Source organism: Rhinolophus sinicus, linkage group LG04 (assembly GCF_036562045.2).
Source record: "Rhinolophus sinicus isolate RSC01 linkage group LG04, ASM3656204v1, whole genome shotgun sequence".
NCBI lineage: Eukaryota > Metazoa > Chordata > Mammalia > Chiroptera > Rhinolophidae > Rhinolophus > Rhinolophus sinicus.
Window position 1 is genome coordinate 126,218,698 of NC_133754.1, and position 19,333 is coordinate 126,238,030.

At 43.0% G+C, this 19,333-nt stretch overlaps 1 protein-coding gene across 4 annotated transcripts in view; it reads right to left on the bottom strand.

Moving 5' to 3' along the window:
• ADAMTSL1 (ADAMTS like 1) overlaps positions 1-19,333 on the bottom strand; it is an 890,862-nt gene that overhangs the window by 20,036 nt on the left and 851,493 nt on the right. For all 4 annotated transcript variants that reach the window (XM_074330338.1, XM_074330337.1, XM_019739192.2 and 1 more), the window contains 3 exons: positions 5,156-5,368; positions 3,371-3,551; positions 943-1,150 (listed from right to left, as the gene is read on the bottom strand). In XM_074330338.1, coding sequence (XP_074186439.1) covers positions 943-1,150; positions 3,371-3,551; positions 5,156-5,368 — 602 coding nt within the window. The remainder of the gene's footprint in view (positions 1-942; positions 1,151-3,370; positions 3,552-5,155; positions 5,369-19,333) is intronic.

The following is a 19,333-nucleotide window of genomic DNA, read 5'->3' on the forward strand; positions in this document are numbered from 1 at the left end:
GTGCTTTTAGAATGTGACTGAACTTAAATGCCTATCATCTTAAAATAGATGGCTATAGTATAGATGGATGGATATCTATCTATCTGTATACGTCTATCTATCTATATCTATATCTATATATGTATCTATATCTATATATACACTCACGCATGGTAACCACAAACCAAAAACATAGAAAAAATAAACAAAAAATGAAGAGAAAAGGATTCAATCAAAACAAGAGAGATCAAGAGCAGAAGGAATACAGAAGAACAAAAACAACCAAAAATCAATTTACAAAATGGCAAAAAGCATATACCTATCAACAATCACTTTAAATATAAATCGACTAAAAACTCCAATCAAAAGACACAGGGTAGCAGAATGGATTAAAAAAATGACGCATCTGTATGCTGGCTACAAGAGACTCTCTCTAGATTGAAAGACACAGACTGAAAGTGAAGGGATGGAAAAAGACATTCCATGCAAATAGAAATGAAAGGAAAGCTGGGTAGTAATACTCATATCAGATAAAATACACTTTAAAACAAAGAATATAAAAAGAGACAGAGCCACATTACATAGTTTTGAAGAGGATGTAACAATTACAAATACCTATGCACCCAACATAGGAGCACCCAGAATTGTAAAGCAAATATTAATGGGCATAAAGGCAGAAATTAACAGTAATTCAATAATAATTGGTGATTTTAATACTCCACTTACTTCAGTGGACATATCATCCAGACAGAAAATTAAGAATATAATGGCCTTAAATGCCACATTATACCAGTTTGACTTAATAGATATTTATAGAGCATTTCATCCAAAAACTGCAGATGACATATTTTCCTCAAGTACACATGGGACATTTTCCAGGCTAGATCACATACTAGGCACTTTACTTCCTGTTGTGTCAGGGTCAGCACCTTTGGATTTACCTTTCAAATAAAACCCTCTCACCTGGCCCCAGCTGGAGAAGGCCCACTCCACACAGAGCTGTTGGTTACAAGCCTGGGTGTCCACTGGCCGCTTGGCGAGTTGTGTGCACATGTCATTGGAGACAGGAGTGGAGATCCCAGAGGCTTTCAGCTTCTGGCAGGTCACCCGGCGGGTCTGGATGCCTCCCCCGCAGCTCCGGGTACAGGCGGACCAGGAGGTCACCATCCACCTGCGAAGAGGAAGAGAAGTCAGGGCAGCTGCAAAGGGTCCAAACGGCACCCCAGTGTGTGGCAGAGGGGAGACAACATCCTAGGAAAGTCAGACCCAAGCTTGTGTCACCTCCTGACCCAGGAGGCAATGTGAGTCTCACTTAAGCCAACATTTTGTCTGCTAGCACTCACCGTATTTTCTACCTTGCCTTAACTCATGTGTCTTTACATTTACATCAGGAACATGCAAAGTTCCTTCCAGCTTTCTGGAGCAACTTTCCACCTCCGTGAGTCACAGTCCATAGGTCTTATACCTCTTAAAGGGCTGAAAGTAGTCATTCTCAGAAGGTTACATTCCAACTACAATTTGAATCTTTGGAGGTGAGACTGACCAAGACAGCGACAAACGGATTTTCTCCAAAAACTAACTGTCAGCGGGGAAACACTGAAATCCTTGGTCCATATAAAAACAGGTAGGGGTTCTCTCTGGATGTTTGTATCCTGGGATAATTCAAAGAGGAGGGGAAGGAGGGATATTTTGGGGTAAAAACAGTGAGAAAAGACTTAGTGCTTCCCAGCCATTTCACTTAATCTAGAAAAGAAAAAAAAATTCTTTGGATTTATTGCCTGAGAAAAAATTTATTAAATGAAATGGTCCTATCTGGGTCAAAGCAAGACTTCCTACAGCGATTCAAAAAGACGACCAGGGCGACACTTTTTTTGTGTGTGCAAAGAAGGCTGCTCAAGTGCCCAAGAAGCCTGGTGGGGAAACCTGTGGCCACTTCCTAGTCCGGAGGTGCCACATCTAGCTCTTAGGAGAGGCAAGTTGCAGGGACAGAGAACAAATTCCTCCTGCATCTGAACCCGTGACTTATTTAGTTTGATGGAACTTCCCTGCTCCATTTGCCCTGGAGAGAGAGGACTGTGGGTAGAATTCCAACCCACAGGAGCAGGGCCACTGAGGTGGCAGGCACGAGGTGTTTCAAAGCTCCTGGGGCACTGAAACCCACGCAGACACAGCCAGTATTGCATTTGCAGAAGGAAATGAGGCTGATTGACTCTGACCATCACCACAGCAAATCAAAAAGTCCTTGGCATGTCCAAGACCTCTTCTTCATTTCACACAGCTTGGTAAGGGCAGTCTTCCAGTCGCTTATATCCCTGGTGAATGTCAGGCCTGCATTTCAATCAACTTTTATTTCCAAATATACATTTCAGCAATTTTTCAGGAGCTGGGGTGGAGCGGTTGAGTAGGGAGGTATGGGCTATGTTACAGTTCAGGAAGGGTATAAAAGGACATTAATCATTCCCGTGGAAACCTTCCTGTCAGCAAGTCAAACTGCTGATATTAATGAGTATGTTTCATATTTCATTGAGTCTCTCCTGGTTTCAGCTGCTCCTTATGACTCAGCTGGCAAAACACAAAGCGGTTGCCTAAGTAGTTGCATGAAAGTCCTACAGATAGGTAGTGAAGGGGCATTTCAGGGCCCAGCCAAGTCCCCCATGACTCCGGGCGCCTTGCTGGTGCCAAGTCTAAGCCCACCCGTTATCCCTTTAGCCACTGCCTAAAGCCTGCCATGGGCGTGCTCAGTGGGCTCAGTTTCTCAAAGCTGGAGGAAGATGCGAGAGGCAGAGACCATGGGTGTCCTTCTGGGCTCTGTAAGGGACCCAAATGCAGAGAACGTATAGCCAACATGGAGCAACTCTAAGAAATGGGGACTTATTTCAGCTTTAGCAGGATGCCACCGTTTGTGGAAAAGAGACAAGACAAGATTGCTTTCAGAAAACTGGAGTACTGATTAGCACAGGTTTTTAAAGTTAGGAGAAAGGAGAGGGGTTGGGGTAGAGGCCAGTGACGTCCATCCCCTCAGCGCTTGAATTGCAAACGCTTTTCTTTTGCAGAGAGCCAGTTTCTTGCTGCAGGATGGGATACTCCTGCTCCCTGAATGGAGCCTTTTTAGGTGCATGGGATGCCCAAGCAGCCCTTAGCTCGCTGAGACTTGCGGGAACAGACAGGGAGGAGGGAGGAGGCTCACTCGGAGGGGTATTTTCTGCATGGCGGGGTGGCCTCACAAGCCTGTGCATACAGGAAAGAACAGCGCCTTGGAGGGCAGGACCCCTCACCTGCCCTTGCCGTTGCTCTCTGTGTAGTGCTAGACAAGGGCTGGCTACCAACTTGGCTCCAAGTCAGGGCCCATGCTGGGGGCTGGGAGGCCGGAGCCAGGCTTGGCTACACTCACCGAGAAGGGCAGTCTCTCCGGTTGCAGGCGACAGGCTGCACAGCAGGGCGAACCTTCCCTGCACAGTGAGCGGGGTTGACCTCTGTGCTGTTCAGGAGACACCGCAGGCGTGGCTGCTGAACCCCCCTGTTACCACAGGAGGCCGAGCAGGTTGCCAGTCTGTCCACAGACCACCAGTAATCTGTCGCAGAAGGAGGAGCAGAGGTGAAAAGCACACAGCATGACTTCCTTCTGAGCAGGGCAGTGGGGGTGGGGGAGGGGGTGTTGTGGATGAGCTCAGCCCCTCAGAGGGCTCTATCCCCAGCCTGTCTCAGCAAGTCATGTGGTCTCCGAGGCCTCAGTTGGCTCAGCCATAAAATGAGCACAGTAGCCCTTACCCCTCAAGTTACTGGGAGGCCTGGAGGTAATGCAGGTAAAGGGCTGAGCCCAGTGCCTGGCACAGAGCACTTAATCACAGAGCTGTAGCACTCATTGTTTTTAAAAATACTTCCTAAAGTGCTCTTTTTTTTCCCCTACTGGCTCACCAGAAAGCAACTTTCTTTTTCAACAAAGAGATGTAAAACTATCACAGCTACTTCACAATCAGATTTAAAACTGCAGGTTCAAGTGAGACTTAGTCGATGTGACAAAACTACCCCAGCCCATCCAGAGCGTACTCATTGACAGGAGACAATGATGTCAGTAAGAAAAGTGATTTCTTTGCATTTTCTAGTTGGTGGTCTGGGACTCACTGGTAGGAAAGCTGTTAAAAATAACTGTGGGTTGGTAAACTGTGAGTGCTTCTTTGCAGAATTGTGTGTTACAAATCTTGCAGATAGGCACTGGCTTCCGGTTTTCAGCAGAGAATGGCTGGCGGGCAAGAAAATGGAACACTTACTCTTTGCCTGGACAAAGGCGGGGAGGATGTTTAAGGGAAAAGCCCATGTGCTAGAAAGTCTCCCTTCTTATGTGCTATATTGGCCCCAAAGACTGTCCTTTCCCACAGAATCCTCCATTTAGAATCGAAGCAGTAGAATTTTGCTTTCTCTAAAAGTGTCACACGTAGGCCACAGGTAGACCAGCTTATGGAAAACTCAAAAGCCTCACTTAGTTTCTATACCAAGGCCAGTTTTGGCTCATCACCCACTGTTTTGGGTTTATTCACAACTTACTTTGTGCCTCAAATGCGAGGTCCTTCCCAAGAGCTTTCTGACCTGCCCATGTTCCTGGAATGGTAATGCACCAGCCACATAGGCTCCTCAGCCTGTTCTTTGACAGGGACCACAGGAAAGGGGCATGGAAAGCACTCAGCACGTGAGTGCAGCTGAAACCTCTTCAGGACAACCAGCAGGTACCAGCACTAGCCCTAACTCTCCAGGGCAGGAAGCAATAACCAAGCGGTTCAGATCAAGAGGTATTTTGGAACCAAACCAACAGAGAAAATGTGCATTTTCTTAATAGAGTACTTTACATGAGAGAGAGAGAGAGAGAGAGAGAGAATCTTTACTGGTTAACTTAGCATAAAGGAAACACATCTAACGTTGCTATGTGGTGATGTTTCCTTGGTCCCTGAGCGGAAGGACCCATTTATGGAAACAGCATTGACTTTTCCAGGTTCTGTGGGGTAGGGCCTGGCGGCTTTTCTGAAGGACCTCATTATATGGAAACATGGTTCAGCTTCAGTTTCCATGCTCTAGGAACCACTGGAGATCAGAAATCACTTTGTCTACTAGAGAAATAGATTCCTAGATGGCTTCTCTTGTTTAAGAAATAAGCCCATCATCCGAAGTCCACAGGGTTTCTTACCTTGGATCACAAGAGAGGTCTTTTGCACGAGCGCTCCCGCCTCATTCTGAGCAAGGCAGCTGAATTCCCCTTGAGACTTGTCACTAAGATTTGCAACCTGGAGAATCTGTCCAGCGGCCAAGATGTGATATGTCAATCCTGTGACACTGGCAACTGACTGACCATCATGGAACCAGGTGATATTGGGGGTAGGGTGACCTTTGATGGGGCAGCCTAAAAGGAGAGGAGAGAGGAGACGAGAAGAGAGGAGAAGAAAGGTAAGCCATTAGTATAGCCAAAAATAACACATTTCTGTTGAGCTGTTTTAGGGTCACCATGACTCTAGAGGCCATATGTACAATATGGCCTTCCCCAGGGCATTTTTCTTATATTTGCATTCCAAAGCAAACAGGTGATGTTTTTATTCTCTGGGAATCTGGGAGAGTGACTATTATTCATCCAATTACCATACTTTGCCATGTATCATGTGCACATCTTTCACCCAAATTTGTGAGGGAAAATAAGGATGAGCATTATACATGCATAACAGTAATTCTGTATCCATATAAATGTTTTTATTTTATTTTATTTATTTATTTATTTATTTTTAAAGATTTTATTGGGGAAGGGGAACAGGACTTTATTGAGGAACACTGGTCAAATTGTTGTCCTTTCAATCAGTTGTGGAGGGTTCTGTTCAGCTTCAAGTTGTTGTTCTTTCAGTCTTAGTTGTGGAGGGCGCAGCTCAGCTCCAGGTCCAGTTGCCATTGCTAGTTGCAGGGGGTGCTGCCCACCATCCCTTGCGGGACTCGAAGAATCGAACTGGCAACCTTGTGGTTGAGAGCCCGCGCTCCAACCAACAACTGAGCCATCCGGGAGGCAGCTCAGCTCAAGGTGCCGTGTTCAATCTTAGTTGCACGGGGCAGAGCCCACCATCCCTTGCGGGACTCGAGGAATTGAACTGGCAACCTTGTGGTTGAGAGCCCACTGGCCCATGTGGGAATCGAACCGGCAGCCTTCGGAGTTAGGAGCACTGAGCTCTAACTGCCTGAGCCACCGGGCCGGCCCCCATATAAATGTTTTTAGTTCTTTTATTTATGAGTTAAAAGTGTAACTCTAGAAGGAGAAGGTGAGGGGATTAGAAAGCACAACTGATAACAAGAAGATTGCCACGGGGATATGAAAGACAGTTTGGGGAATATGATCAATAATGTTGTAAGGATTTTGTAGGGTATCTGATGGACACTTGTCTTATAAGGGAGACCACTTCATGGATGGGGTAGGTGCCTGACCACTGCAGTGTACACCTGAAGCTGAAGCTGAGTAATAATGAATGTCAACTATAATTTAATACATATATATCTATATATCTATATCTATCTATCTAGTCACAGGAGGTGGAGTACAGCATAAGAAATAGAGTCAGTGGAACTGTAACAGCTGTATATGATATCAGAGGGGTAGTACAGGGGGGAAGGGGGGTTATCACTTTGTGAGGGGTATATCTAACTATTACATTGTTTTGTACATCTGAAACTAATTAAAAAAGTATAACCCTAGAAATTAATAACAATATCCTTATGCAAAATAATACCCTGGAATACGATAATCGGTTTTGTTGAGCTTACGATGAACTTGCAATGACAGCAATTTTGGCCAACAATTCAACGAAATGAAACGAAGACTTGAAAACCTAACTTGCTGTGATACCTGGTGGGCTAACCAGCCACTTGCAACCTCTTGAGGTGTCAGTAAACAAGCCCTTTAAGGCCCTGATGAGGAAAGAGTGGACGTTGTGCATGCAGTCAGCTGGTAATGATTTCACACCTAGTCAGAATCAAGAAAGCATCCGTCACCCAGGTTTGTGATTGGATCCTAAGATCGTGGTACAGTGTCAAGAAGGAAGTGGTTGTGAAATTGTTTTAAAAAATGCGGCATCAGCAATGCAATGGATGGAACTGAGGACGATGAAATTTAACAGGATGAGGAAAGTGACTCTTTAGAAGACACCAGTAATGTAGAAACTGAAGAAGACGATACTCCTGATTATTGACAGTGACAAAGAGTTCTGGGCCTTCTATGATATATAAATATTGTAAGTTTGTTACCAGTACATAAAATTTCTTGTACCTTGTATCTGTTCTTGTGTTTTGTAATAATTTGTTACATAAAATTTTCTTGTACCATAATGTGTTAAAAAATAAATGCTAAAATTCCTTTATAATACAAAAAACAAGTACCTAAATATAAACAAACTAACATTTGAATTAAAAAATTAAAATGAAAGACTTTTTCCCCTGAAAGTTTGGGCCAAAAGTGTGGGTGCACATTATACACAGGAGCACATTATACACGGCAAAATACGGTAAGTAAAAATTGGAGGACACAAAGTACTGATTTTTCCCTATGTCCCTGTTCTAACTTAAAAAAAATGAAGCAATTAATATTCATTCATTAAACATTTTTTCAAGTTAATTAGTTCCTATACCCAGTTTATGCTGAAAGAAATCACTTCTTCAAATGCAATGAGTTGGAAAGAAATATATACTATATAGTAATAGTTAACAATCAAACTTTAATTGGTAAAGGTCTAATATATGCCTTCATTTTACTCTTTATATGATTTTCAAGCCAAAATTTTTCAACAGAGACTAGGAAAACAATTTTAAACACTGATCTCATTTCTCTATAAGTCAAGAACCTTGGCCTTCTGACAACTCTCCAAGCTTACATTGGACATGTACACTATCACTTATTTATATGGCCACTGAACACAATTCAATACATTAAAATCCCAAAATATTCAACTGAGGTATCATGTCTACTAAAGGCTTTGTAGCATAGAATTAGTAAAATAAACTGATTGGGAGAGAAAACTCATTTCCAATAAATTCAGAGTACTTGCTGAATTTGCTGTTGTGTCCCCAGCAACTTAGTTTCCACAGAAAATTTATTTAGAAGTTTGAAACACATGATAAATCATTAAACTTTAAATATACTGGAGGCTTTCCCTCAGTTCAGTTAAAAGAAATCCATTTGGTGACTACTGTTCTGGGGACAGTTAAGATAGTTAAGACTATCTTTCCTCTTGAAAGGAAATCCCAGGTGGTATAGGATAAAAAAAAGAAAGCACACTAATAAAACTATAATGTAAAGCAGAAAATGAGGAGATTTGTGGGACACCATAGATGGCCACCTGCATGGATGTATGTGCCTATGGATCTGTATAGAGAAAGGATTTTCCAATGTTGGCTTGTTTTCTGTTCTGGGGCAGCACTGTTAGAATTGGCATAGGATGCAGAGTTAACACAGGAAAGGCCCTTAGAGATTATCTAGCACACCGTCAAAGGAGGAAACTGAGGCTCAGAGATGTTAAGAGACCTCAAGATTGAGGAGCAGGCCTTCTGATTCCTTGCCTTCTGTTCTTACCTCCATACCTACTGCTTGTTCAGCTGGGCACCAGCAGTTTACCCAGGCACCTTGTTACCTACTTCCTTTGTCTGCTCACTTCTTTCATTCCCTCCCCCTTCACCGTCCCCCATCCCTCCATTTTCACTGTATAACTGTGTAGGTTGAAGGGGTTGGAACAGACTACATTGAAGAAAGACCCTGGAAAAATAATGCTAAAATCTGCCTAGGACGCTCAGTATAGACACAAATGGCCAAAAAGCACACAAGAAGGTGCTCAGTATCACTAGTCGTTATAGAAATGTAAATTATAACCACAATGAGATACCACTTATCACCCATTAGGATGGTTATTATAAAAGCAAAAACAAACAAAACAACAGAAAATAAGTGTTGGTAAAGATGTAGAGAAAATAGAATGCTAGTGCACTGTTGCTGGGAATATAAAATGATGCAGTCACCGTGGAAAACAATATGACAGGTCCTCAAAAAATTAAGCATAGCATTACTACTATAAGATCCAGTTCTGGTATGTACCCAAAATAATTGAAAGCAGGGACTTGAACAGGTATTTGGACACCAATGTTCACTGTAGCATTATTCACGATAGCCAAAAGACTGACATAACCCAAATGTCCATGAATGGGTGGGTAAACAAAATGTGGTATAAATGTATTATGGAATATTTTTCAGCCTTAAAAAGGAATGAAATACTGATGAATGTGACAACATGGATGAACCTTGAAAATATTAAATGAAAGGAGTCAGACAAAAAAGGACAAATAATACAGGATTCCACTTATATGAGGTACCTAGTGTAGTCAAATTCATAGACACAGAAAGTAGAATAGTGATTCTACCAGGGGCTGGGGGAAGGTGGAAACGGGGAATTATTATTTAGTAGGTGCAGAGTTTCAGTGTGGGATGATGAAAACGTTTTGGAGATGTAGAGTGTGATGGTTATACAACAATTATGAATTAACGGTATGGTGAAAATAGTAAATTTTATGTTATGTGTATTTTACGATAATAAAAGAAATGAAGCAGATGTGCTGTGTAGCAGCCCCTGACGTAGACCTCAGGAGACCTTGTGAGTTTTCGCTTGTGCTCTTGTGCTTTTGCCATCGCCAGCAGCAGAACATGCTTGGACTGGCCTGATGACCCCAAGAGGAGGGTGAGAGAAATGGGGAGAACAGCCAAGTCGCCCCAGCCAAACCCAGTTTAGATACAGCTGAACTAAATAAGATCAGTATGAATAAGTGATTGTTATTTTAGGCCACTGAGTCTTGCACGGATGAAAAAAGGAGTTCTATGGAAAGGAACCTCACAGGGTGATCTGATGGTAAATTCCTAACTGGGAAGGTCATGGTGGGTAGTCTTTGCCGTAAGCAAGCCCTGTCCATGGTTTCTGTGCATCTGGGCTGACACACCTTTGAAATAAGCCATAATCACCCTCAAGAGAGCACATAATCTTGTTAACTATCCTGTAATCCGATCCCCATCTTGCTTTCTCTTACCTCCATTGTAAGCTTCCTTACTTTCCCTCCTTAATTTGAAATGCATGAAAGAACCTGTGAAATTATTCTCTGGAGCTCTTGAGATCTTGCTTCCTGGCATATGTCATCAGTTTGGTTTAAATAAACTTTTACAAAAATTCTCTATAGGTTTGGAAGTTTCTTATGTCAATACTTGTTTTTCAAATGCATTTTTTTTTTTCCAATAGCTAACTGATACACTTAGGGAGAAGGGCCTTCTAGGTCTCCTCTTTGGCCCGTGAATCCAAGGCCTGGAGTAGGGCAGAGTTTTTACCTGAGGGCTGACCCAGCTGTCACCTGACCTGTATCTTCCTATTCAGGTATTCAGGAAGAGCAGGCTCCCTTACAGATAAATAGGTATTTATCCATAAGCCATGAGCTCCATTATGGTATCACCACACTCCTGTTACAAAATGGGAGTGGGAATGGCCTTGGGGAGAGGTGTATAGAAATCATTCCATTGGGGAGCTCTTGGGATGGGCAGTACCCACCTGCTGTAGTTCCAAATGAGTCTGGGGTTAGATGCTGGTTTCAGTTTGTAATAAAAGGCAAGAAAATTGTACGTATTTAGGCAAATAGCATACTTTAAAAAGTGAAGCCTGAGTCAACTGTAATTGAAAAATAAAAATTATTAAAACAAAGTGAAGCTTGAAACAAGTATAGCTTTTCAGACTGACTGAAACAGCAAATGCATGTCTTGCAAACACATCTGCTTTGGAAAAAGAAAGGTGCCATATGCTGTTGAAATGCTGGCTCCATGAATCATTCTTTTTGGTCGGTGTGTGCAGACCTCTGGTGAGGCTGGCTACATCGACTCCGTTGATAAATAAGAACCTTGCTATTCCCAAGGAAACAGGAGATATCTGGCCAGGGAGTCTCTCGTCTTTACCCCTAGTCTTTATTTTCCCAAATCCATTAGAATTCATTTATGAGAAAATATTTAGGCAGAGAAAGGAATGGTAGCAGCCTCAGGCTGTTTTCTGTGGCTGATAAAGTTACTTATCTGGGAGCCAGAAATCTTAGCTAAATAAGAGGTTCATTTGCATAACAATTGTATTCAAAACGCTTTCTGCTTTTTGGAATCAGAGCCCATAGTGAGCAGCCAGGACACCTCGCTTGGGCCACCTGGATCTTGGGTGTTGGACCTGTTCCCAGGGCCTTCAGCCCAGTGTGGATGAGAATGAGGTAGGGTTCCTTCCAAGCACAGACAGGAGAGAGGCCATGAATGTGGAGTTCTTGAAACTCATCTTGAGAAAGTCCCGTGAGGAGCAAGAACAGGTGTCACTGAGAGGCTGCCTTCATAGGATTGCCTCTCACTCTGAAATCTATCAAGGTGAAAATCTATTTTAAAAAGTTTTAAAAAGCAATTTAGTTACTTTCAAATGCAGCTACACCGATGCATGACTCTCAAAGAGAACTTGAGAGTTTGATACAGTTCTCTAGCTTCAGTTTTCTAATCTATAAATTAGAGCTTTTGACTTAGTCAATGATTTTCAAGTTGACGTTCCCTGAAGTCGTAGGGTTCTGAAGAGATGCCTGGGGAGAGGGCCATGAGAAGGAAGCTGCATAGGTGGGGCCTTGGGCTCTCTATCCACACATTCATCACAGCAGAATTATACAGAGGGTGCCAAAAAAAATGTATACACATTTTAAGAAATGAAAAAACCTGTATTAAAATTGTAATACTCAATATATACTGATAACAAAAGATGAATACAAGTCACGTGTACAAAGTCACGTGCATACATCTTTTTGGCACCCTCAGTGTATTGGGCTTCTGCATAAGAAGATTCCACCACTAGCAACCAGTAAATTAGATGATCTTTAAGGTGTTTTTAGATTCCAAGATTTCTCAATATCACTTCAGACTCATCCTCAACTCTCTTTTTCCTTCCCCCCATGTAACCAAGGGCAAAGTAGATCTATTCAATCTGTACTGCTTAGACCAATGTGTAGTGAAATTGAACTATGCTCATGAAGGGCTCATGGAAGAGAAATTATATATGAAGGTTATTTAGGGTTAAGATAAGCAGAGACCAGGGATACAGAGTAGGGAAAGGAGGGCAGTCTAGAAGTAGTGTGAGCAAAGGAAGAAAGATAAGAAAACTGGTGGTGTGGCTGGGAGAAAAGACTAGTTGGCTGGAACGTGGGGAACAGAGATGAGGCTGGCATGGGGGGTGGGCATTGCAATGGGAAGGGTCTTGAAGGCCAGAATCTGGTCTTTTGGAAGTCCCTGACGAGGGGGAGTGATATTCTAGATTGGCTTTAGATGGGTCATTAAAGTGATTGGCTGCAAGATGCACTGACTTGAGAGAAAAGAGAGTCTAGGATTTCAGTTCAAATGTGGCAAGAAATGAGGTAGTTCTGACGAGATGTGACAGTGTGACAGGATGTGAGGTCTCCGGTAAAGGCAAAGAGGAGAAGCTAAAGATACTGGAACAGTAGAGAGACTATTCATGGAAATAGGTACGTCAGGAAGAGAAGCTGTTCTTTATCTCTACCCTTGAAGACGGATACGTTTGATTTTAAGCGTATTGACTTTAAAGGTTGTTATGGAATATCGGGATGGAAAAATCCATCGAGATGATAAAGATAGAAATAGAATTCTGAGACAAGAGCTGAAGACATAGATTTTGTGACCCAGTCTCACGTGTTTGTGTGGAAGAAATCTTCAATGAAGAGTGATCAGGCCTCAGGGCAAAACAATGGGAGAACTCTAGTGTTTGGTGATTGAAGAAAGAAGCGGAAGTATTAAAGGAGTCTTGAGAAGAAGTGGCCCAAGAGATGGGAGGAAAATCAAGACTGTGTAATATCATGGAAATCCAGAAAGGAAGTTGATTAAGAAACAAGTTGTTAGCAAATAAGTTTTTAATAAGAATTTGTGAAATAAATGAGTGGTTTCATTAGTTTATGAAAATAACTGACCAAACAACCCCCACCCCCTCTCAGATAACATAAATGGTAAAATTCATTCTAACTCTTGTTTGAATGATCTGTAATTCCAAGTTAGTAGAATGGAAATGAAAGTGTTCTGTATAATAAAAACATCTCATTCAGTGCTCTGTATATGGAGCAAACCATCCTGGCCTAGGTAGACAACGGCAATACTCCAGGATGTCAGAGCAACAGGAGTTTAAAACATTTTTGCCTGGGTCCCTAGATGGCAGTAGGTTGCCAGACCATGCCTGGATCACCTTCCTCTGGATTGCTACATGAGTCAGCGATACACTCCGGTCTTGTTGACTGTTATTTTGGGTGTTTATTAGAGGTTGCTAAATGTGTATCCTAACTACGACAATCCTAAATATTCTTTCCTTACTGAGGCAGTGTCTGTCTGCTGAATAGGTCATTGTATTTGCCTTTGTATCTGGACAGAGACCACAGAGAACGTACTCCTCATAAGTGTGACTACTCATCTTGGCTCAAAAATGCTCTAGGAAAGTCTACTTTCAACAGTAAAAGGAAAGACAAGACCACAGTAAACTCATTACAATGAAATAAATGAACAAAATTGCCAGTCATCTCCCTTTTCTATTACTGATAGGTCTTTCAATGCTTTTAACTGAATACCTAGCTTCCTCTCCTTAAAAACTTACTTTGTACTCAGAATTGGTGCCCTCCTCAGCCTGTAGTGCTGGTCCCTATGCTTTTGTGTACATGTTTATGTGCACGTCTCGATGTGTACACAATGGTCTCTGAGGTTTGCCAACAGCAATAGTCAAAAGAAGGAATCTAACACGAATTCCCACTGTGTATGTTCTCAGTGACTAATTATCCACATTTCACTGCTAATGAGAAAACCTGGCTTGTAACAGGGGTTCCTTTCTGTCATGGACATTTCTCATTTGTTAAAGTAAAAGAAGTGTCAATCATTTGTCGAAAGTGAGCAATCTCTGTGTGTGCCATGTTCAAGCGCACCAAAAACCGTGAGCTAACATATTCCATACCCCAAGAGGGGCCAAATAATGAACCACTCCCCTGCCTCCTCGGCTTCGGTGAGGAAGTTAACTGAAGTTACGGTGTTTCCTGCAGGGGCTGGCATCCCCTTTTCTGTTTCCCTCTCAGCCACACGAATGCTGACCATTTCTATCCTCCCCATGTCACCGTCCACCCCAGGGAACGGTCAATCAATAGGGAATGGCACTGCATTCTCTCTCCTCAGACCTCAGTTACTACAGGTCCTGAGCTGGTTAGGTGGCTGAGGAGGAAGCAGTGCTCGGGAAGGCGGCCTAGTTAACGAGAGTTCTGGCAGCAGAAAGCCTCTCTCTATCAACCCTTCTTAACCAGTGAAAGAAAAATATTGCCTTTAGGCCTCCATTCCGAGGTCCACTGTGGCTCTAAACTGAGCCAAAGCCAGGTGTGATTCACATATGTGTGAGGGTTTTTCTCCTAGTTTCACCTACTTAAAATTTTTTTTTCTTTTCAAAAAACCACATTAACCGGAGAGTGATAAAAGTTCAGAATGGGGGAGATGTGTACCATAAGAAAAATAAATCATATATGAAATGGTATCCTCTGGGAATCAGTTTAGCTATAACCTGCCACTAGTTGACACTCCTGATTAAGTCAAATTGACCTCACTGACTTTCTTCACTTTTGTCTCCTATTTCACATTGGTTTCTGTAACTAAAATAGCGTCACTGAGGGAAACAGCCTGAGTTCAACAGGTGAGGGAAATTTGGGGGTTGGAAAGTGGGAGGGAGGCCTGGTGCCCTGGCTTGGACTTCTTGCTACCTCTGTGGAAGAGGCTGCTGGCTCACCTTAGAGGTGGTGGGAGAGGGCCGCTTTGGAGGCACCTGTCTAGAAAGAAGCTCTGAACTCATCCTGGTCATTACCTAGTGGATGTTTTTGTTCATTTAAGGGGCTGAAAATTAGCAGGCTTTCTGGACTGCTAAGAGATAGGCAAGCAGCTTGATTTGCAGCCGCCTTTGTAGGACAGATCAAGCCAATGCAGGCATTCATTAGTTGCCGGTCACTTGAGCGAACCATCCATCCGGAGTTCATTTTCATGAGTTCTTACTCGTAATGAGCAGAAGGCAAGAGTTCAGAGTGCATATTCTCTCTCCTTCCCTTCCTTTCCAGCCAAATAGCTCAGAAAAAGGCAGGTGAGCTTGATAAGCTGATTGTACAAAGCAAAAAATGTAAACAGACTGAAAGAGGTCCCCAATAAAGGATGGTGTGAAAATGGGGAGACAGGCACAATCCAAAAGAGAGGGAGAAAAAAAGTAGTGCTCTGGGGTTTTGCTCTTGTTTCACTGCTATCTAAAGCTGTGGCAGATTAGGACATGCTGTGTAAAAATATTAAAGACGTGGCATTATTACTTCATGAGCTGGCTCCAGGCCTGTCAGCATTTCCATTATAATTCTGTACTTTTCATGGAGTTAAAACGTACTATAAAAATGATGTGTGCTGGGATGAAACTTGGCACTTGGTATAGTCAGTCTGGGAGTCCTTTCCTTAATTTAATTTTACAAAACTGGAAAATACTCAGCCATTTAAAATTTATGGAGGGATCTCCGTTCTGCGCGTGGTATATGGCGTGTATGGGCCTCACGCTAAGACCATGGGGTGACCAGATCAGGGAAAGTGCCTCAGTGCCATCTCTGGCTCCCTCTCCTTTCAGGTTTGTCATCCCCTTGGGTGACAGAGATGGTCTCTGAAGCAGCAATGAGTGAGAACTGGCACCAGGTAGCGACTGACGTGATTAATTCATATCGGAAAAATCTCAGTTCCTTATTCCCCATTTGTCAGCTGGACCCAAGAAGACTGTGGGGAGAAGACAAGCAACTTTAATTTTCACTCCGAGTTCTGGGACCTCCCAATAAGCTGGTCAAATAACCAGGCCAAGACTATTCCCATGTACATATGCCCAAAGAAAACTAACTTTAAAACATTCCTGGAAAAAAGGAACTATAACAAGCCCATTTTCCATTCCCCAAATGTCTTTCTACCCCTAGGGCAAGCTTTGGGTTTCCATTGGCAGGGGGTACGTTAATGTCTCCATGCTCCTGGGCATCTGGTAGAAGAACTTGATATATTTCTCAGCATGAAAAGTAAGCTCCACACAGATTTATGACATGATTAAGGCCTTGCCTCCTCCCAAATGAATTGGTTATTGCTCTTATCCATAACCTTAGGACCTGGTTATTCTATTACAGGTAAGATGGTAAGATCCCACTCTTGATGGCCATGCATATACAAACTTGGCTGTGAAAATATGACGGCACGAAGTTAGAGTTTGGCAATGCTGACCAACATGCTTCTCCAAGCTTGACTGGGCCACCTGGGGTGGTAGGAGAGGGGCTCTAGGAAATTGGTCCAGTTTCTTTCAATTCACAGTAGTGTTGATTGGGACTGAAGCTATCTCAAGTGGCTAAAACATAGAGTTCCCATGTGTCCCTCTCTGCCAGCAGGCTCTTGGCATAAAATACACCTTTAAAAACACATCAGCATTTTTTTAAAGTTTCAGATTTCTGGGTTTATAAGTGCCTGGTTGACTCTACCCTCAGGCTGCTGGCAGGTGCTACCTGGCCTGCAGGAGGAAAGACTGGGATGACCCCAGAGGACGCTTGGCTGCTGGCTGCCTGGAGCTGAGGAAGGAGTCTCAATCCACCGATGAGATGGCCTTTTAATGAACCCCAGAATGTGGATCATTCTTGGGCCACACCATACTTTTGAGGCCCCAAGTCAGAACTTCCCTCTGTGTGTATGTTTATCCATGACACCCACCGAGTCTAGATTCTGGAAGGAACGAGACTGATGTTTTGCATTTGGTCTGAAGGGGGATATTTTAGGACTTTCAAGGGGTGCTCTGTAATAATCAAGGTGCTACTGCTGTGAGAAGGAAATGACAGTTTTAGAGTAAAAGCCGTGGACTCTATGAATATTCTCTTCCCTTGAGTAATATAGCCGTTCTCACCCCCTCACTCCAGCCAATGGAGAGGCAAGCTAGAAAATATCCAGATTCGGTTGGGGAAAAAAAACAAAAGCCAGCAGCAGCTCCGAGCCAACATGCCTTCATGAACTCAGTCTAGGTTTGGCTCTGTTGATGGGCCAAAGCCTTTGCAAAAGAAATAAAAACCCCCACAGGAAAAAAAAGAAAAAGAAAAAAGAAAAAAGAGCCTTTGCTCCCAGCCCCATACACACCCCATTGCAGTTCTCTTCTGCTGAACCGCAGCCACAGAACAACAGTGGATATGAAGAATGGCTAATATTCATAGCAGGTATCCTGAGGGGCCTCACGGGGGCAACGCCACAGAGTTCAGCGGCAAGTCACAGGAAGGAGCAACTGCTGACGAGGAATTCCAGAGCAAGCGGTCGGGTGGAGCTGGTGGTGGGGGAGCATGAAGACCTTCCCTGAATTTATTACTCCCAGATAAGTCTCCCGGGTCTTGAGGTTCCAGAAACTTCTCAACAAAGTAAAGAAAATAATAAACAATGTGAGTGAAGTGAATAAGGGGGCGGGGTGAGCTGGCGAGCTGAACTAGGGAGGGGAGCCTTGTAGAGGGAGACGGAAGAGAGGAAAGGTGTCGGTGGTGAGTGGTAAGGATGCTGCCGGCTAACGTCTGCTGGGGTCATAATATGTGCTGGCAGGGGAGGGTCTGGCCTTTGGCAGCTAAGCCTGAAGAGTGTGATGGGCCCATAAATACAGGTGTTTTATGAAGAGGAGGACAGACACCGACAGCCCTGCTGGAAAGGACACTACCAATGTGACACGTATCTGAAGAAGAAGCATAGTATCCAAGTGCTCGCTCTTTGTCTTGCAACACACATATCTAGTCCTGATTTGTTTGCATCCTAATCCTCTTTGACTTTGGTTCTTAGATCTGCCTTGGTCCTTATATATTCCAGAGACTTCCTTGGAGCATTTCGTGGGCCCCCTGAAGACTTAAGGAACAGGTAGTAGGTGCAGATCCCTGGGGCCAGTTCTGACCTTTGAAAGAAGTACCTGGACCGAAAGGCCCTAAAACCAATGCTGTCTCCTTAGAAAACCTGGGATTCTGGGCAATCGAGGCCCCAGGGAGGCATAGCATGTGGTGGTCTGCCGGGAACAGACAACTTCTTGATCAAATTCATTCACTTTGGGCTCCCCCATTCTCCATAGCACTCACAGTTGGTGAAGGGAGGATGTCTAGAAGGGACAATGCATTTTGAAACCGGGGGCTGACCTAATCTCTGACAACTGATGGGAATGAGAATTTATGTTCCCACTAAGCTTCTTAAAAGGCATTCTAAGTGCAGCAGAGATATGAAAGCCTAAAGGTCCTGGCTTGGGCAGAGCAAGGGCACTCAGTATGAGGGGGGGAGGGGTTATGCCAATCTTCAGTAACCTCATCAGGCACCTATACTTCACTTTAAATTGTGCAATTAGAATTCCATAGAGTTTTGCTCCCAGATTGCTAAAGACTAAAGGTGAGAAATCTCAGAAAACAGAGAAGGAAAGACAACTTTTTCCTAAATTACTGAGATTTTTCCCCCCCTAAAATTCATTTTTGGATTATGACCTGGTGTGTGGGGGGGCATGCTTACAATGAGGTACTCAATGTATTGCTATCTGACTGCTCTGTCAAAATAATTTCCTAAAAACTAAGCGGTAGAAGGATTTTTGTAATTATTGTTAAGAAAGCTTAGAGCAGGAGTTGGTGAACTTTTTTGTAAAAGGCCACATAGCAAATATTTTAGCCTTTTTAGGTCATATGGTCTCTGTCACAACTCTGCCATTTTAAGTTGAAAGCAGCCACAGACAATACATAAATGAAATGGGTATGGCTGTGCCCAAGTAAAACCTTCTTTGCAAACAGGTGGTAGTCTAGACTGGGCCCAAGGGCCAAACTCTGGTCTAGGGTGTGAGATTATTCGAGTTTCTATACACTGAGAACAAACAGTGGAGTAAAACTACACATGCTTGTGCAAACTTATTTTTACTTTTAAAGACAACTGACATTTTCACGAGAAGAAAAATTTAATATATTCTTTGCTAATAGGCTCAACTTGTTTTAAAAAATACCAATGTATGTTCATTATAGACTAGAAATTCAGAAAAATATAAAAATAAAACAATCCTAACTATTATGAATGTTGTCCTTTCAGTCACACATATGCACATATATCGTTGGATAGATTGATAAATCTTGGATAGTCTCCTCACCAATAAATATAGGTTTACATCATCCTTTTAAAATGCTGCTTTAGATTTATATATGACTGTAACAGAATTTTTGTCAATTCTCTATAGATAATTACATTGTTTCCAAT